Source organism: Ascaphus truei, chromosome 1 (assembly GCF_040206685.1).
Source record: "Ascaphus truei isolate aAscTru1 chromosome 1, aAscTru1.hap1, whole genome shotgun sequence".
Taxonomy (NCBI): Eukaryota; Metazoa; Chordata; class Amphibia; order Anura; family Ascaphidae; genus Ascaphus; species Ascaphus truei.
The window spans coordinates 352,792,783-352,813,516 of NC_134483.1; the positions used below are offsets into that span (position 1 = coordinate 352,792,783).

At 45.9% G+C, this 20,734-nt stretch overlaps 1 protein-coding gene across 1 annotated transcript in view; it reads left to right on the top strand.

The window, feature by feature from the left end:
• LOC142499654 (alcohol dehydrogenase 1-like) overlaps positions 1-20,734 on the top strand; it is a 36,263-nt gene continuing 15,529 nt past the window's right edge. The window contains exons 1-4 of the mRNA XM_075609340.1: positions 1-102; positions 545-646; positions 1,345-1,486; positions 10,202-10,289. Coding sequence (XP_075465455.1) covers positions 85-102; positions 545-646; positions 1,345-1,486; positions 10,202-10,289 — 350 coding nt within the window. The 5' untranslated portion in view covers positions 1-84. The remainder of the gene's footprint in view (positions 103-544; positions 647-1,344; positions 1,487-10,201; positions 10,290-20,734) is intronic.

Below are 20,734 nucleotides of genomic sequence, written 5' to 3' on the forward strand. Positions count from 1 at the left end.
TTACCACATTAGTCTAGATCAGTGAACTATTGAGTCAACTTGGTCTGTACAGTAGCTCTGCCATTTGTGAAAAAGACATACAAAATGGAAACTGCAGGCAAAGTAAGTACAGGGTTTCTATCTCCTGTTTTTCAGGCTAGTAACTCAATAGGGCTGCTTTATTCTCTGCATCTACACATTAGTTTACATATTCACCTCCTTTTAATTTCTAATACCAAAACAAACAAAAATGCCATCATTTCAACTAGAAAAATTATAGATTTTTTTAAAGAGCTCTAGAGAACAAACATTTTTAAAATGAAATGTGTAGGTAATCAATATATATGTTTGAGGAATGAGTGTATAATATATCCAATTAAATATAATTTGCCATGTTTGCAATTCCTCCATAATAGTATATTTTGAGATTTGAAGGTTGTGAGGAAACTCAATACATGTATTATTCCATTTTACGAGCAGGATAATACCACATACGGGTGTGTGTATTTAAAAGCAAAATGCTTAAAAATCAATTTAATACAATTATATAATCATAATTCTGCAGGTAATTAAATGCAAGGCAGCAGTGGCCTGGGAAGCTAGCAAACCCTTTTCTATGGAGGAGGTGGAAGTGGCTCCCCCAAAAGCCCATGAAGTCCGCATCAAGGTAAAGGTTAATTTTTATTATGAAGACACAAGATCTTGTTTATGTCCCTCTACTAACATTCAAAGGAAGCACATACATCATTTTAGTTTACCATTATTATTTTTAGTGTTCCTATATTTTTTTATTAAATATTGTATTTGTTGTTGATAGGCATGTCCCCTTTTATTTAATCTTTATCCATTGTATTTAGATTGTTTACATTAATTATCCAGGGCTCCAATGTACAGGTAGCTGTTTTTCCACCTTTTATAACATTTCTCCCTAGTCTCCAAACTCTTCTGTGTGGTGCAACTTGTACAACCTGTGTTGCTGGGGGGTGTATTCATTAACTCTCAATAGCAGTGTGTTAATGCCGTTGCATCTTAGTTAAGAGACTTCTAAGCAAGGAAAAAGTAAGCAGTGTAAACAGGAGAGGGCCCAGAAAAGTTTATATAACTTTTGCTTCCTTGTCACAATCACAGCTCTCTTTTGTTTTCAAATGAGCTTGACTTGTGCTATTGGTTTTGCAGCTATGGCACCGTATATTATTATACATACTGTGAAAGCATTACCACTGAATATTATGTACTGTAAGATACTGGAGATCACAGGCTATATTGAAATATATTTGCATTACTACTACAGATATACTTATAGTATGCTACAGTACATATATGTTGCATGCCCTATAGTAGCTCTGTTTTTGTTTCTTGTTATAGATGGTGTCTACAGGTATTTGTCGTTCAGATGAACATGCACTTACTGGGAAATTCAAAGATGTTCATTTTCCAGTCATTTTCGGCCATGAAGGTGTTGGTATCGTGGAGAGCATTGGAAAAGGAGTAAAAGGATTGAAGCCAGGTGTGAAACTATTTTCTAACAGGGTTTCTCAGGGGGCTGCCCTGTTTATTAAAGTTCTGGGCAAGTTCCACTCTGGGGAAAAAACTGGTTAATATGGGTAATGTTGTGTACGGTCTTCTCTAATTACTAAAATGATAGCATACAAACACTAAACTGTGTGACTTACAGACATACTATATAAATCATTAAGGTTTTAATAGACATGATGGCTAACATCCAAAATAAAAAATCCCATGACTTCCTTTGGTTTCATCATGGAGATGTAAGGTGTCCTTTGCACATTATAGCAACATTATGACAACAATATTTCCCAGCATCTCTTAGAAACTCCTCTCCCCACCTCCCTCATTTGGGAGCCATGTAAAGAGCTCAAAACAATTGCTTCATTTTATTGTTTTCAATTTGAAATTGATATATTTTGGTGTGGGAAGAGTAAGGGGATATTGTGTGTGTTTTGTAGGGAGTTTGGGGTTTATTTTAGTGGTTTAAAACGGTTTTATTGTTTTCCCCCAGAGGCTGTAGGGATTCAACCCAGCACAGTCATACTCTGACTGGGCTGGTAACTGCAGCCTCAATCTCCTATCCCCTCCCTCACCACTGGTTGTTTGTTTCTCTTTGTACACACTTTATTTTAAGTTGTGTTCTTTCTTTATCTAATTTGTGAACTCTATTTTAAAAAGGGAGTTCTGAGGTGTAGCTACTTAAAAAAAAATAGAGCATAGCTCCGTATCCGTGCTCAAAAGTGAGCATAAAGCATCATAAAGCATATCCTATATCCATGATGTAACAGAAAGTCAACAATGAGAAGAGGTATCTTCCAAATAAATATTGCTAGTGTGACTAGTCATGTAATGCTCCGATTAGGGGGAGGGACCAAATTGAAGAAAATAAGGTGGGATGACTGAGCTGGCCAAAATAAATGGACAGCCGGACCCCATAAAAAAAAACTCCATGTGTAAAGATCACTCCCCTGGGGCTAGACTAGGTGGGTTTAAGAGTACTGAATTAAGTAATTGAAGATTTAAAGTACTCACACTTCACAATGATAGTCCTGTAATCTGCATGCCTTTGATTCAGAGAGATGATATCCCATGATGAGAGGTACAAACAGTGCACAGCTTGTTGAACCAAAGAAAAAAGTGGGCAGGGGAGAGCGGAATTAACAAAGGAGGATAAAAAAGAGACAGATCCTCTCTATAACTCTCTCACCAGGCACTACCTCCTCCCCTGACAAAGGCTTATAATATCCTGCCTAAGGGGAGGAGGGATAGTAGGGCATGGGGGGCTGCATCTGAGCTCTTGACCCCCAAACCCACTTGCTCATGAGCACTAACCATGGCCACAGCCCTCAGCCTAGTAAATCCAATGTCCTGGCTGCACCTCCCCCATTTCCTGCTGGTAGCTTAACCCCTGCAACCCCAGCTACATCATGGATGCAGGTGGCACCTGCAGGAACTGGCCCCAGCAACAATGCTGGGGCCCCACATAACCTAAGCAGGAAGCACGGGATGAGGTGCCCTATATCTCCTGGCCAGGGCATTGAGGCTTATGTGATGGCTGTGGCTGAAGTACTGTAGTGGGCTCCTCTGCAGTGGTGGCAGCCAGTAAGGTATACGGGAAGGTGTATTCTTTCTCTGTATGCTGGCAGCCACCAATACCCTAGTGCAGAGTAGCATTACTATAGTGGGGACCTAAATCCCCCCCTGAGGTCATAGGTCATAGGACCCCCTCAAAAAAATATGGGGAGAAAAGAAAAAGGCCACCCTGGTACATCCACCCTCTGTTGTATTGTATTGTATGTCTTTATTTATAAAGCGCCAAAAGTGTACTCAGCGCTTCACAAAGAATACAGTACAGGGAATTATAATTATACAATAAGTGCAGCAAAATCAGACAATAAGAAAGGAAATCCCTGCCCCGAAGAGCTTACAATCTAAGAGGTTTAATGGGAAACTTACAGAGACAGCACGAGAGGGAATACGTGCTGTAGATGGCAGTGCTTGGTCACAATGGGTGGTAGGAGTGACTGAGTGTGGGACAATAGCCATGAGGGCAGGCTATTGGGATGCTTGATTTGTGGGGTAAAATTTTAGGAAGGTCAGTGTTAAATGAAAAGGTTAACACCATTTACAGGGGAAGAGGTGGCAGGGAGGCATGAGTGAGATCAGGTGTGTATGTCTGGTTTCAGGCTTAGGGGAGGTCCCCAGCAGCAGGAAGGAGAAGATAGAGGGTGTAAATAGAGGATTTGTGTGGGTGTTTTTTATTGAGGGGTAAAGAAGTTGTTGGGAGAGAGGGGTATAAATAATGGTGCAGTGGGGAGTGGGGATATTGTAGAGAACAGAAATGCTCACAAAGGAGGGAGGAAACGGTAAAGAGAAGAAATGGGGAGGGCATAGTGAGATGCAGGAGGAGACAGTTCCAAGGTACTGGAGGATAAAAGTGTAGAAATAAATCACAGATTTTAAAGTTAATGTCTCACAGTGGCAGAGTTGTAATGTTCTTGCTGTCTACCCCCAAGCACACCCTACCCCCATATAAGCACCTTACAGAGTGTGGGGGAGTGGGAGGAAACTCCCACTGGGAAGACAGTAGCACCCTTTCCTGGGGAATCTCCCCCCTGGAAGTTTAAAACCCATAGAAGGGTGGTAAAAGATGAGGAGGGTTAAAATTAGGGTTAAGCACCCTGCACACCTGTGGGAAGCACAGGATAAACACCTGACTATCAATGGCTTTGCGCATAGGTACGCTGAATGTCAATGACTGTAGGAACGGATTTCACAGGTTCCATGTGCTCACCTTTATACAGAATGGAGGATATTCTGTGAACTTCTTGCAAGATACCCATTCCACTCCAGAGGCTGAATCCAGATGATACCTGGAGTGGCGAGGCAGGGTCTTGTTCATCCACCTCACAGGTGTCATCCAGTGGGGTGGAGACCCTTTCAGCCAGAAGTATAGCTTGCCAAAGCTGTTGTTCCAGGTCATTAATTGCAAGTCAGGGTCCGGCATCAGGACTGCATGTTAAATTTCTTGGACTGTTTGCTCCTGGCCCCGGACACTTGAACAAGGAGTTCTTTGCCAAACTGTCTGATACCCGGAGACAGTCGACATTGATGAGTGCGTGGTGCTTGAGGCTGATTTCAACTGCACCCTCGAGTCAAACCCGTACTGTGCATCAACCCTGCAGGAGATTATCACCGGCAAGTCCCTGGTAGATGTCTGGTAAGAACAACATCCTGGGGCATTCAATGAGATCACCTACTTTAGGGCCTGAGGTGAATGGATATCCTGCTCCCAGATCGACAGGCTGTATCTATCCAGTCACAGCCAGTCGTGAGCCAAGTCCAGTGCCATTAGGCTGGTAACATTCTCAGCTCACAATTGTGTGTCCGTCATGGTGGCGCTAGTATCACCAGCACCCTGGGCTGCCTATTGGCACTTCAACAATATGCTGTTGGAGAACAAGGGGTTCTCGATGTCAGTCCAGGAGTTTTGGATGGCCTGGAGAAGTTACAGGGCAGACTTTGCCACATTAAAACTGTGGTGGGATGTGGGCAAGGTTTGCCTGTGCCACGTGTGTCAGAAGCCAAAGGTGCTAGCTGGGATTGTGCTTAATCTTGAGAAGTGGTTGTCTGTGTCAGTGTCAGGGCACCAATACCTGCAGAGTGTGTACGTAGAGAGAAAGTGAACTTTCCGAGACTTCGAAGATCGGCAAGCTTGGGGAAGCATACATGCTTTTATACATTCATTCGGGAGAAGGGTTGTGTGCCGCACTTCTTCTACGCGCTGGAGAGAAAGAGGGAAAACTGTAAACATGTCACCTGTTTACTTGCAGAGGATGGTTCCCTCTGATGGACCCGGAGAGCATCCAGGACAGACCGGAGGTTCTACATATACCTTTTCTTTCTGGAGTCCATCCAGCCAAACGCATGCAGAGTGGAAGGGAGCAGCTTGAGTCACTATTGACTCTGGCCGAGTTATCTGAAACCCTCTATCTCATGTCCCATGGAAAAGCGCCAGGCTAGATGGGTGGACTGTGGAGTTCTTCCAGTTTTTCTGGGAGACGCTGGGACCTGATTTCACCGAAGTCCTGGCAGAAGCCCTCGAGACCGATGAGAGGCCCCTTTCTTGTCGGTGGGCAGTGCTCTCTGTATTGACAAAGAAGGGGGATCTCTGCCAAATCTCTAACTGGCAACTGGTCTTGCTGCTCAGCAGGGACTATAAGATCATAGCCAAAGCGCTCTCGCTGAGGCTCAAGTCCATGGTGGCAGAGGTGATTCACCCCGACTAGTTCCACACTTCCCCAGATTGGACCATTCATGATAATATCTTTCTGGTCTGGGACCTGCTGCACTAAACGGTAGATCACCATTACCTCATATAGACTCTGCAGGTGTTCGGCTTTGGCCCACAGTCTGTGGGCCTTCTGCAGATGCTGTACACCTCTGTAGAGTGTCTGGTGAAGATGAATTGGTCCCTAATGGCACCTTGGTGTTAGGTCAGGCAGTACGTCAAGGATGCCCCCTTAACCGGGCAATTGTATGCACTGGCCATTGAGTCCTTCCTCTACCTACTGAGGAAGAAGCTCACCGGGCTGGTGCTGCAGGAGCTCGACATACGGGTAGTTCTGTTAACCTATGCTGACGACATGCTCTTTATGACCCAAGACCTAGTTTATCTGGAGCGGACCAGTGCCAAGAGGTCTATACAGCGGCCTCTTCAGCTCAGATAAACTAATCCAAGTGTTTCAGCCTTTGGGTAAGTCCGTTACAGGGAGACTGTTCATAATATCATAATATCTCGTTGAGAAGCGATACTCTCAAGTATATAGGAGTCTATGTCCGCTGCAGTGAATCCGGCCCCAGAAAACTTCAGTGATCTTGAAAAACGAGTCATCGCTCATATGGGGTCATGGGTTTATCTTTCGAAATTGCTTTCTATCAGGGTAAGGACTCTGGTGATCAACCAGCTCCAGGTCAGTCAACTGTGGCACTGGCTGATAGCTTTGGCTCTGACCCCTGAGTTTGTCAACAAGATTCAGAGGAAGTTGCTGGACTTCCTCTGGATGGGGAGGCATTGGATCTCTGCAGATGTTGCATGCCTCCCTGTGGGAGAGGTTGGACAGGGAGTAGTGTGTGTTCACTCCCAGATGCACACTATCCACCTCCAATACCTGCAGAGATACCTATTCTCAGATCTATCTCCGCAGTGGTGCCAGCTGGCGACCAGTTGTTTTTTTGCCAGCGGCATATGGGGTATTACCGGCAACTGTTTACTGTATAATCAAGCCTGAGGGATTAGGTAGAGACCTCTCGGTGCTTCTGACATACTACAGAGACCTACTACGGGCCTTGAGCCTGGTCTCCGTTACCAGTAAAGGAAAGGCGTGGGTGAGGGTTGATTTCCTCACTGAGCCCCTGCTGTTTAATCTGGCAGTGGGGGCTCTGATGTTGGAATCACCCTATATCCACCGCCGACTAATCCTGGCAAGAGATAGCAGAGTCGGGTATCTCCTCAACTTCGAGCGACAGGACTGGGTAGAGGCAGATGTCTGTCTTCTGTCCACATCCCTCGCCATCTGATCCAGGAGTTTAAAGATGCCATTTCCCCCAACTCACGCACCTTCATCAATGGAGTATTGCAGACAAGAGAACCCTACCCACCTTTCACCCCCAGCTCTCTTGATCTTTGCATGGGACCTAAACCACAGCATGCCCATCAGGCTCTTCTCTTCCCCATAGATACAAGAATTGGAGCACAACTCCTAGGAACCATTTACGAGATAGAAAAGAAACACAAATAGTGCAATACTGTGTAATACAGTCTGTACTATCTTGTAGAATTGTAATACCGGTAGATGCACTCATAAGTTGGATGAATAACACAGGAATATATCACACTCAAACTGGGCAATCAGTTGCAGGATCTGGAAAATACTCCATCTAACTTCAGAGTTGCAAAGAATACCTTGATGTTACAGGGATATCCAGGGTGACTGTGTACTTATGGATAGATCAGATATTCTCTCCAGTGGTTTATATATAAAAAGAAAATGGACATAGTCCACATACTGTATTTTTTTTAATAAATGTTAAAAAAGTTAAGCATATGCCATTAAACTCACATGCTATGAGCAGCGAAATTGCTTTTAGACCACCCAGGATCACATTGCGGATGCTGCCTCAGACCTTCTCTTGTTTTCACTCCCAAACTCCTCCTCTGCAAATTCGAACGCTCCATGTGAACAACACTAACTTCCAGTGTGGAAAGGAGAGCAATAGTCCAGCGTCCTAATGGACAGAAAGGATCTCAGTAGTTAAAGTCCAGCCCTCTGTATTTTACAGTAGATCTGGTTCCTCAGGTGCATCCTCTTGTCCCCAACCTCAGCAGGTTAGAAGACATGTCCCTGGCATGTTTCCACGGCATGCCAAGGAAATGGCTTTATTGTCTCCTGCTCCATATAGTGCACTACCTCGCCCGCGTTGCCCACCCCAATACTATCTGAAGGTGGGTACTACCAGCAAATGATGGTGTGAGGCCCCAATGGAAGGAACTCTATTCAGAGTTGGTTTGCCCCCCCCCCTGGGGATCTTAGTTAGGGAGTCCTTCTCGGTGCACTGAACAGTGGAGAGCACTTGGCCCCCTTTACGGACTCCTGGCCACCTGCCCCTTTTGTAGTGAAAGGGAGTACTATATTTATTTGCTCCAGAATGCAACCCCTCTTATCCACTTTGAGAGGCCTTTTCCTTCAGTTTTGGCTGCACTTTTTCCCTCACCTTTTTATTTTGGGGCACCCAGTGTCCTGGGGCAATAAGCTTAAAGACATAAATAAAGACATACAATACAATTTATAAGACCAGGAAGCAGAGTTGAGAAGGGTAAGTTACAATAAACATTGTTACCATGTTCCGGGCACTGGTGCGCTCCCATATTCGGGCAGAGTACACATATGCAGAGTCCACTGGGATGGTCTCAGAGTTCGCCTCCCAATGGGAGACAGGCGGTGTGCTCTACTCGGTATCCCCCATGGATTATTTTTCACTCACCATCATTTTATAGTGCACTTTATTTTTATGCTACAGTGCACTGATAATTGATTCTTGTTTGTATTTCTTTGGCCGGTTTTTCATTGTTCAATTGGTAGACCCCAATGGAATTTTTGTTCTTATGATTGGCCAGCTTTGCCGGCCAATCTGATTAAACCAGTTAAAAAATAGTCCTCCTTCTCCTCCTCCGTGGTTAGCACACCTTCAGGTCATTTTTCTTCTAAAGCATGTAGAAATTGGGCAGTTTGTTACTTTTTATAGAAGCGTTTTAGAAACTGTGATTTGCAATATACAGTAGATAGGAAGAGCAGAATCCGCAGTTTGGATTCTTAAAATCCACCAGCAGATAACGGAATACATGGATTGGATTGTCAATGATAAAAAAAAATCTAGGATATGCGAATCACCCTTTTTGAGATTGTTCCAGCGGAAATTCGCGGACCAACGCAACCGGTCAATCCGCTGCGGATCCAAATCCGCCGAAATTTTTTTGCACATCTTTACCTGTGAAAATGTTTTAGATGGCTATCAATAAAGCACTTTTATGTTTTATAAAATCTCAAGGCGCCCATCTTTTTCCTATCCCTTCATCCACCGACAGCCTTCAGATACCCAGCACCCTGCAAAGGTCTGAGAGACTGAGAACTGCCAATGTGTATAGTTAATCTGATGTGGCCTCCTTTGCAGCCGTGGGAAGAGGCCATCACATACACCACGTCGCCATATTCACCTGGAACCACCACATCACATACATAACCTGATAGTTTCCAAAAAGCTTTCAGTGCTGTCGCACCCCCAACTTGGCTATGCGAGAATGATGAACATTGCTTACCAGTGATAGTAATAAATAATACAGGTTTTTACAAAGTTGCACATTTGGCCATGACTTTGACATCCCCAGTGAACTAATATTAAGTTGATCTTAAGCCTTCTTAGACCTAGTAGACACCTGTGCACTAGAGTGAGACATGTACATAACTTCAAATCCCAATGGCAGCTGTCTCCAAGTTAACAGTTCTGCAATCAGAAGAGATTGTTAGTGTTAGGTTCTGCCAGGAAAAGTATTTCCATATGTACAAACAGGAGAATCTTCTCGTAGAAATGCTGTCATTGCTGATCACCTTAATTACCTACATACAGTATCTACAGTAATGTATATCAGACTAAAAAGTAATACAGTTTATTAGTGTTTTTCAATCCCCTCCTTGAAGTACCTCAGACAGGGCATATTTTTTAAGAACCAAATAATACTCTATTAGTATATAATCTAAATACATTCTTATTTTGTAAATTATTTTGCCATTCCTAAAATCTGCCTGGAATTTTCACAGGAAAAGGTTGAAAAACACTGCTTTATATACTTTAATGTTCCCCTGGAGTGAGTCTCCCATTTGTAAGGGTTCAATTTACTTTCTAGATCAATTTGTTCCTGAAAACATTGACTAGTGATGATTTGCTTGTGGGTCAACAGTCTCAATTTCCATTGTCCATTCAGATGCCTATAGTTATTCCTACGCTCAGATGTTCAGATCTTCTCATCTCTTCTTTTATCTGTCCTGTACCTGAATTGTAAAAACATTATATTGTCACCATGCCATCCATGTTAATTGGTGGAAGATGCCTGCTAGTACCACATCTGTTCATTGCATAAATGTTCCTCTTTCTTTAGGAGACAAGGTCATCCCACTGTTTGCACCTCAGTGTGGAGAGTGCCGCTGTTGCAAGGACCCGAGGAGCAATTGCTGTCTTGTAGGCAGGTTAGTTGTACTTTTATTTGATTGATACTAAAGTTATGCTATTTCTGGTTTCAAGTTGACTGTATTCAATAAAAATCAATATTCTGTTACGTACGATACAATATTAAAAATCTGTTGTAGATCTCAATAATGGAAAACAAACAGCTGACAACATTCGAACAAACCATATTTGTTTTTAATTAAAAAAAAAAATAATAATAATGCATTGCTAGATGCAGAGTGAGTGGACATTTCCTGTTAACAAAAATTGATTTGTTATCAGGTTCAATTTAATGAGATAGATCACTACATTGTAATGTAATTTGTCAGCAAAACTCAATGTAAATTATATACTTAAAAAAAAAATATTACATGTACCATTTTTTTTTGTTTTACTGTTGTTCATATTTTTATAACCTACAGTAATTTGAATGTCCATTTTGATAGATACATTAGGCTCTGTTTTTTAAGAGTACTGTCAGTAATAGAGATGTGAGAACTTTTTGCTAAGTTTTGTGTACCAGGCAAAACTTCTCGCTAAATATTTTGGGAAAATCAGCAGACTTTGCAACTATTTGCCAAGCATTAAAAGTCAATGTGCATTGCAAATTTGTTTTGTTTCTTTTAATTTCTCTGTATTCGTTTTAATTTTTTCTTAATGTTCTTTAAATATTGCTCCACTGCAGAAACTAAAAATAGGCCACTCAGAATGTTGCTTGTTCAGTTGGGATGGAAGGGATGATACATTTCTGACATTCCTACAGTGCATGGTGAAAATATAAATTTGTCTAATTATATTTGCAAAAGAGGAGGATTCGGAAGGGGGTGTGGTGGTCACGGTCACAGGACCACGGAAGACATTTTTTTTTACTAATGATTGCGTGGTGGGACTATTGAGAATAGACTGGAAACGGCTACTACTAAAACATTAACAGTTGCACTGGAGCCATGGAAGCCATCTAGTACTTAAAGAAATAAAACTAAAATGGAGGTTTCATCAACATGTTGGGCAACAGCAGACAATGCCACATCATTTTTCACTAACATCATCAAGGAGTGCATGGTCATGGTAGTGTACCCTCTCCGAAAGAAGCCAAAGCAAAACGTGCGCCAGGGGGAAGCACCTTGACGTCATTCACCACGTGACTGCGCATGTACTAACGAGACCCGGCAGGACCTCGATCGGGCAGCTGGACGTTGCGTCTCAGCACTGCTACTACTATAGTTTCCCTGCGACATACACATAGCAGCCCTGGTTCCCAGCAGACTGGTATAATTGTCTACCCTTCCGGAAAATGAGGCAAGGCACACCGCACATAGGTTTTCTGCCAACAATCCCGCAGGGACAGCACAGATAAGTTTACTGTGAACCTCTCTCATCTCCCTCCCAAGGTTTGTAGGGGTATGTTATCGAGGGTGAGAACATGCGGGAGGCTTATACTGCACCGACACACTTTATTCGAGCAAATACCCGGTATGTACCTGGCAGATACCTGGAATGCGCCACTCCTCACCTCTGACAAGCCCCATTGCATTTGCCTTCCCAGCCTGGGTTCATGCCTGGCTGATGGGCGGCTGATCTGTTAAATGATAATGATTAGGATTTAATAGGCTGCAATGCTTCGCGTGTCTACCAGATGGCATAAATTCATGAATTGTAATGCAGTATATATATATATACTGTGCAGTATTGCAGCCAGCAGGAATAAAATGCTTCAATCCCTGCTTGGAAAATAACTCAATGCACTCGGGCAGAAAACAGTCACAAACCTCAATACACCCGGGTATACCCGAATTCGTGGGACTAGCCAAGCTCGAATAAAGTGTGTCGCCAGTGTACTATGCCACTGATTCGATACACATTGGCAAATACACATGTTGCTAATAGATACAATATCAGTTGATTCACTGATACAATTATGGAATGCCCCATGTTAGTCCAGGATTAGCGTAAAATGTCTGGTAGCTACCAGGCACTACTACATTGATATTTGATACTGCGATACCATGTGGGAGGTTTTACATCAATTCACTAGTTGCTGACAAACAATGTGTGGATTTATCTAGCATCTGGCTACCCAGATGTCTAGGCATTGTGAGGAAGAACTTTAACACAGAAATCTTTGATACTACTGACACCAGGTAGCTATTTACTCATATGATTCACTGTACATTGTTGTGCATAGTGTGATCACCAGTGTGGTGTTAATTTGCCTTACTGGCAGTCATCTCTGGTTTTACCTTTGGCAGATATTGATCTGTCTTCTGCAATGAGAATCTGGACAATAAGGACAATTGAGAACTTGTATGTAGGGAATTTTTCTGGTCCCTGTTTTCCTTTGCCTACAGCTCCAACCTTCACATTTTTTTGTTCCCCATCTACTCACTGTTTGTAGGGATATGTGTTTAGAGACATTTCATTTAATGGTCCCATTCCCACAGCATTGTATATCACTGTATGGATGTTGCATCTGGGATATTACCCCATAGCCATTCATGCTAGTGTGATTGCCAAACTAGGCACTTATTATACAGCCACATTGTGCTGTTGAGTTTAATATATTTTATTGTTCTCAGTTATATTTTGGTCCCCTTTATTTTAATGTATACCTATTAAAATGTATATTTTTAGACTTATTATATTTGCAATACCACTGGGACCAGCGGTTTGGGTTGTCCCAACCTACTTATTGTCTGACAGACACGGATAGGGTACCACTCACATTCATTCCATTATCCATACAAGCACCGAGTGCATGTTATAGGGACTTTTCTGTTCGGTGCTCCTTCTCTCCGCTCGGACTCCCCTTTCTGTTCACTCTAGTAGCTTTGCTTTCCCTAGTGCACCTGCTTGTCTATGACCTCTGGTCACTCTAGGTTGAGCGGGTATCCATTCGTTCTTTTTTGTTACGCCGGTGCTGCCCGCAGACCACACTCGTCCCTTATACTGAGGTGGGGACGTATATGTGCACGCACCCACAGCAGAAGGAGCGTGTCCGGAGTGTGGTGTTTTGGTGTTGCCAGGCCAGGTGTGAACAGGTGTAGCAATACTTGCCGGTACCGGTACTGAAGAGGTGAAGTCGTTGCCGTTAGCCAAGGTCGGGGAGAGAGAGATCCGGAAGGTCGAGGTCCAAGCTGAGGTCGAGGGATGAAAGAAGCTGCAGGGTCAGGAGGGAGCCGGGATCCAGAGCCAGAGAAGCACGTCCGCCAAGCCGGGTCACAACCTGAATGCACGAAGACAAAGGGAGAGCCAGAATAGACGTTTGTAGCAGAGACTATGTCGAGCGGTGTGAGAGAGGCAGAACAGGCATTAAGTACTGTGGCTGACCAATGGGTAAAGGAGGCAGGCCTGGAGGAGCCCTAGGAGCAGTCCAGGATTGGTTTGCATAATAGGCTGCCAGGTGGTAAGGTTTAGGGTTAACTAGTAACCAATGGATAAGGGCAAAAGAAGACCACGGGGTCTCTGGCGAGGAATCTTGTTGCGTGCACATACCGGACAGGCCCAGGTAAATTCAGAAATACATTTGGCCATATTGTGTTTTTGTAGCCTTGATGTCCTGCCGAATGGGAAGCATGTCCCCATTCCAGAATCTCCGGAATAAACTTGGCCTCCACATATAAGGTGTCCTTCGGGATCTCAAGATCGCTAGGAAGGTGATTTTGAGACTTGATGATCTTCTCAAGATTCTTGAATGTAGCGACCGCGAGGATCTTTTGTTTGGGAAGGATAGCCTCTGTAGTTTTCTCTGGTCTCATCAGAAGAATATTGGCTAGAGAGGGCATCCGCCTTGACGTTCTTAGTGCCAGGAATGTAGGAAAAATAAAATTAAACCTGGAGAAAAATAGCGACCAGCGGGCTTGGCGGGGGCCTAAGCGACTGGCATTCTCGATGTATAAAAGATTTTTGTGGTCCGTGAGAATAATGAACAGCTCTTTTGACCCCTCCAACAGATGCCTCCATTCCTGAAGGGCCAACTTGACGGCCAAAAGTTCTCTATTGCCCACATCATAGTTCCTCTCAGCTGGGGAAAACTTTTTTGAGAAAAACCGCAAGGGTGAAGTTTATCCTGGGGCGAAAACCTTTGGGATAGGACAGCGCCTGCCCCACAGTCCGAAGCGTCTACCTCTAGGATGAAGGAAAAATTGGTGTCCGGGTGTCGAAGGATGGGAGCTGAGACAAATGCTTGTTTCAGTGTTTCAAAAGCTGAGATTGCTTCAGGAGACCAAGATAAAGGATCAGCTCCTTTTTGGGTCAGTGCTGTGATCGGGGCGATGATGGAGGAGAAGTTAAGAATAAACTTCCGGTAATTATTGGAAAAGCCTAGGAACCGCTGAATAGACTTGATGGAGTCGGGTTGTGGCCAGTCTATTATGGCTTTAAGTTTCTCAGGATCCATGGCCAACCCCGTGTTGGAAATAATATATCCGAGAAAAGAGGTGGTAGACTGGTGAAAGAGACATTTCTCCATCTTGGCAAACAAACGGTTCTATCGGAGGCGGGAGTGTACAAACTTGGTATGGATGATATGGTCCTGTAAATTCTTGGAAAAGATAAGGATGTCACCCAGATAAACAATAACAAAACGATTAAGGACATCCCGAAAGATGTCGTTGAAAAAGTCCTGAAAAACCGCCGGAGCGTTGCATAATCCGAAAGGCATCACGAGATATTCGTAGTGGCCGCTACGGGTGTTGAAGGCGGTCTTCCATTCGTCGCCCTCCCGGATGTGAATAAGATTATACGCCCCGCTAAGGTCAAGCTTGGAGAACACGTTAGCACCTTGAAGTCTGTCGAATAATTCAGAAATGAGAGGAAGTGGGTAACGGTTCTTCACCGTGATGCGGTTCAGTTCCCGGTAATCTATACACGGTCTGAGAGTACCATCCTTTTTCTTGACGAAAAAGAAACCAGCTCCTGCGGGCGAATTGGAGTGCCACATAAAACCCCGTTTAAGGTTCTCATGGATATATTCGTTCATGGCTTCCGTCTCAGGAAGAGAGAGGGTAGGACTTGGATTTGGGCAGTGTGTATCCAGGTACCAAGTCTATAGGACAATCGTAAGGTCTGTTAGGAGGTAGAAGTTCGGATTGGATCTTGCAGAAGACATCCAGGAAAGCAGCATACGGAGCGGGCAACCCTCCCCTCGGTTTTGATGCATTGGCCAGCAGTCGAGGCGGAAGTACGGCTGTTGGAGACGGCTCCTCCGACCTCGACCTCCAAGCAATAGGATCTTGGGATGTCCAGTTGATGAGAGGATTGTGCTTCTGCAACCAAGGTAAGCCGAGAGTGACTGGAGTTCCAGGAGCGTGGATTACATCAAAGGCCAAGGTCTCCTTGTGGGAATGAGAGGAAAGGGTGATGGGGCAAGTCTCCAAGGAAATGTTTGTCGGGGTGAGCGGATGTTCGTCGATCCCGACCAAGGCAATGGGAGACTTCTTCCTAACGAGGGGAATCTGGTTCTGTTCAGAGAAGGTTTGGTCCATGAATTTTCCTCCCGCGATAAATGCCGCAGTGGAGGTACGAAAGGTGTGACCCGAGAGAGAGACAGGAATGGTTAATTTTTTTGGAAGTTCCTTCCTGGAAATGGGACAAGGAGATTTAGCACCCAGGGAGAGTCCCTCCTACTCACTGGGTTTGGTCATTTCCCGGGCGTAGTGGGCACTCACGGACCAGATGCTCGGAGGATCCGCAGTAATAACATAATGTCTCCCTCCCCATGCTGTGTGTCTCTCTCTCCCCATGATGTGTGTATCTCTCCCTCTCCATGCTATGTTTGTGTCTCTCTCTCTCCATGCTGTATGTGTCTCTCTCCCCATGCTGTGTGTGTCTCTCTCTCTCTCTCTCACCATGCTGTGTCTCTCTCTCTCTCCCCATGCTGTGTATTTCCCTCCCCATGTTGTGCGTCTCTCCCTCCCCATGCTGTGTGTGTCTCTCTCTCTCCATGCTGTGTTTGTGTGTCTCTCTCCCCATGCGGTGTGTCTCTCTCCCCATGCTGTATGTGTGTCTCTCTCCCCATGATGTGTGTGTGTCTCTCTCCCCATGCTGTGTGTGTCTCTCTCTCCCCATGCCTTGTGTGTGACACTCTCTCCCCATGCTGTGTGTGCCTCTCCCCATGCTGTGTGTGTCTCTGTCTCTCCCCATTCTGTGTGTGTGTCTCTCTCTCCCCATTCTGTGTGTGTCTCTCTCCCATTGCCTTATGTATGTCTCTCTCCCCCATGCTGTATGTGTCTCTCTCTCTCCCCATGCTGGATGTGCCTCTCTCTCCCCATGCTGTGTGTTTCCCTCCCCATGCTGTGTGTGTCTCTCTCTCTCTCTCTCCCCCCCATTCTGTGTGTGTCTCTCTCCCATTGCCTTATTTATGTATGCCCCCCCCCCCATGCTGTATGTGTCTCTCTCTCTCCCTATGCTGTATGTGTCTCTCTCCCCATGATGTGTGTGTGTGCCTCTCTCTCTCCCCATGCTGTGTGTGTCTCTCCCCCTGCTGTGTGTGTGTGTCCCTGTGCCTTATGTAGGTCTCTCTCTCCCCATGCTGTGTGTGTCTCTCCATGCTGTGTGTCTCTCCCCATGCTGTGGGTGTCTCTCACTCCATGCTGTGTTTGTGTCTCTCTCTCCCCATGCTGTATGTGTCTCTCTCCCCATGCTGTGTGTCTCCCTCCCTCCCCATGCTGTATGTGTGTCTCTATCCCAATGCTGTATGTGTCTCTCTCTCCCCGTACCTTGTGTGTGTCTCTCTCTCTCTCTCCCCCCCCCATGCCTTGTGTGTGACACTCTCTCCCCATGCTGTGTGTGACACTCTCTCCCCATGCTGTGTGTGACACTCTCTCCCCATGCTGTGTGTGCCTCTCCCCATGCTGTGTGTGTCTCTCTCCCATTGCCTTATGCATATCTCTCTCCCCCCATGCTGCATGTGTCTCTCTCTCTCTTCCCATGCTGTGTGTCTCTCTCTCTCCCCATGCTGTGCGTGTCTCTGTCTCTCTCCCCATGCTGTGTGTGTGTCTCTCTCTCCCCATTCTGTGTGTGTCTCTCTCTCCCCATTCTGTGTGTGTCTCTCTCCCATTGCCTTATGTATGTCTCTCTCTCTCCCCATGCTGTATGTGTCTCTCTCACCATGCTGTGTGTGTCTCTCCCCCATGCTGTGTGTCTCTCTCCCCATGCTGTGTGTGTGTCCCTATGCTTATGTAGGTCTGTCTCTCCCTATGCTGTGTGTCTCTCCCCATGCTGTGTGTCTCTCCAAATGCTGTGTGTATCTCCAAATGCTGTGTGTGTCTCTCTCCCCATGCGGTGTGTGTGTCTCTCTTTCCCCATGCTGTCTCTCTCTCTCTCGCTTGCTCTCGCTCGCTCTCCCACTCTCTCTCCCCATGCAGTATGTGTCTCTCTCTCTCCCCATGCTGTGCCTCTCTCCCCATGCTGTGTGTGTGTCTCTTTCCCCATGCTGTGTGTGTGTCTCTCTTCCCCATGCTGTCTGTCTCTCTCTCTCGCTCTCCCTCTCCATGCTGTGTGTCTCTCTCCCCATTCTGTGTTTCTGTCTCCCTATAGTGAGTGAGTGTGAGTGTGTGTCCCTATCTGTCACTGTGGAACATGAGTGGGGGTGGGTGAGAAGCCCTCTTGAGCCTTGGTAGCAGACATCGGAAGTTGTCACTGTTGGGGCTCCGTGATACCAACCCCACCCCCACTCTCTGCAGATAACCCCACCTCCACCCTCTGCAGCTCAGACCAGGCCTCCACTCTCCTCCTGCTCTCCTTCCTGCATTCTTGCTCTCTGCTGCCACCCCCCCTGCTCTGATGATCAAAACCGGGACAGCCACACAAAAAACGGGACATTTTAAAGAATGCCGGGCAGTCGGGACAGACATTAAAAAAACGGGCATGTCCAGGCTGAACCGGGACATCTGGTCACCCTAGACATATAGCATATAGTGCCAAAATACAGCATCTCCTGTGCCATGTCTAATTCATTTATGTTTTGGATTAGAAGAATGAATCAGTATTATGTTTATAACAGTGTTCCTCCCCCCCCCCAATCGCAGATAGGGGCCATTACGGGCTGTGTGGTGCATACACCTGATGGCAACAGGAGGGCCGAGTCGTCCGCGATGACTGGGGGACACAGGAACAGGCTTCTGGGGTTCATACCCCACATAATACTTAGCAGTGCAGCACCTCCATCCACCGTAGGCTCCATGGATATAGAGATGATCTCCCACGGTAGAACTGATTACCTCTCCCCCCAGTTAGATCACACACCAGGCCGGAGGTATATCGCAACCAGGAACGTTTTATTACTACGGTCTGCAGTAACACAACAGGGGCTCAGTAGTCTTCTGCTGGATACAGTCTCTTGGCTCAGTTATCACTGAAGATGGTCCCTGGACCAACACTACAGGCCAAGGGCACCCGCAGCCATCCTAGCTCTTTCCCATCTCTGTAGCGGAGGCAGAGGTATTGGTCCACACTCACTCCTCCCCGCAGGGAAGAACACATGGAAAGGCCCCAATCTCAGGCTCCCAGTTTTGTGACCTGCCTTCCTCAGAGGGAAGGAACAACCTCACACTTAAGGGCAGCCAGAAGGCGGACACCCGTTGTCCCAGTTAAAACAGGATGTACCACCCGCTGCTGTCACTCAAGTGCAGTACCAAAAGTGAAGGGGGAAATCCCATGATAACTACTGGCAACCTGATAGTACCAGGGTTTAATGCCAGCCCATTAGGTAAAATAGTAGCCAGGGGAACCCCCTACACGTTTATTTGCAATGTTGTGGAGGATGTAATGGCAAGATGTAATAAGAGATTTAGATGAGTGGAGGAAGAGAAGGGGGAGTTGGGTGTAATTCACAGGCAAGGAACCAACAAGACTGGGTTGATACTAGGTGTGTTGACTGAAATGGAGAAGGGAAAAATAGGGCCTAGTTTTTACTGAACTGAGTGTAAGGTTAAATACAGATAAATAAAGTTGTGTATCATCAGAATACAAATGTTAGCTGAAGTCAAAGAAGTTAACCTGGGCAGCAAGAGAGCCCCAGATCCACATAACTCAGTTAAATCCCGTTACCTCAAAACGAATAATTTGTAAAAACAACTTCCAAAAATGTGACGTTATGCCACTGGCATGATTCTTGCTGCTACCAAAACTCAGACATTGGCTCTAATGAAGTTGAGGAAGAAACGTCCTTCAGTCTCTGTACTCCTGACTAACAGCTGTAGCTATCTGTAGGCACTACTGCTGGATGGGCTTGAAGGAATGAGTTACAAAGTGCCCGCTCCACTTCTTCCACTAATGCTGCTGCTGTTGCGGATATGGTAGTATAAGTAGTGGCTGTATTGGACCTGGTGGATCTGGGCTTCCTTTCCTGCTTTATCCTAAAGTGATGTGCAAAAGAAATAAATTAACTATAACTTTAACTATACCTATTATTATACAACTACTTTAACCGTACCACAAAATATAACTCTAACGATATAACTTTAACTAACCACATTTAAAAGTTTTGTTATCCAGTAAGTGCCGGAACGGAGAGGTACCGGATAGGCAAAAAATTTGGTTAACAAATAGTTAAACAAAACCATACTTATAATACACATTTTCGAGGAATTACAATACATTATAAAGTATAAAGGCTTTTATTGTCAGGACCGCACCTCCGGTCCTCGCGCCTTCCTACCTGCTGGCATCCACCACCCACCGTGGCGGCCTACGTGGTCGCATTCCCCGCTCCTCCGCCGTACCGCTCCATCGGCGCGTTGCCCCCGTCTTCCAGCAGTGCGCAGTGGGTCCCGTCCGCGTGCGCATCCCGGCGTGTCACGCTCCAGTCTCGGACACGCGCGCGGCACGCGCGTGCACCATTTAAAGGTACCGGCACTAACCCCGGACCATAGGCAAGTACCCACTACCCTCTCCACTCTCCTACCCTGACCCGGCTATACGTTCACGGCCCTGCAATCCGGACCTTTCCCCGTGACTTAGGGTGGTGGTTATATATCTTTCCCACTGCAGCCCCGCGGTCCAGTCCAGGTTGTAGTGAGCATCCGTGACACTTAGGCTAAGGCCCCGCTCCCAGAGTCAGCGCACCCGCACTGCTGACAGGCGGTGCGGTATGCGGTCTGTAGGGAGCGGGAGCCGGAGCGGGAGGTGGGCGGGTGGTGGGCGGTTTGACAGGGAGGGGGGGCGTGGCTTGAGCGGAGGGACCCGCTACTCTCCCCCCCCCTCCCTCCACGGACTCGGGCTGGAGCTGGAAAGTAAGTTTAAACACACACACGCAGGCACTCATTCATATACACATACACACACACACGCGCACACACACACACAGGCAGGCACTCACGCACTCATACACACACACACACACACACAGGCACTCAGGCACACACATACACACACAGACAGGCAAACACATACACACACACAGACAGGCAAACACATACACACACACAGAGAAAGGCACTCACCTGCTTTCACTCCACACTCCTCC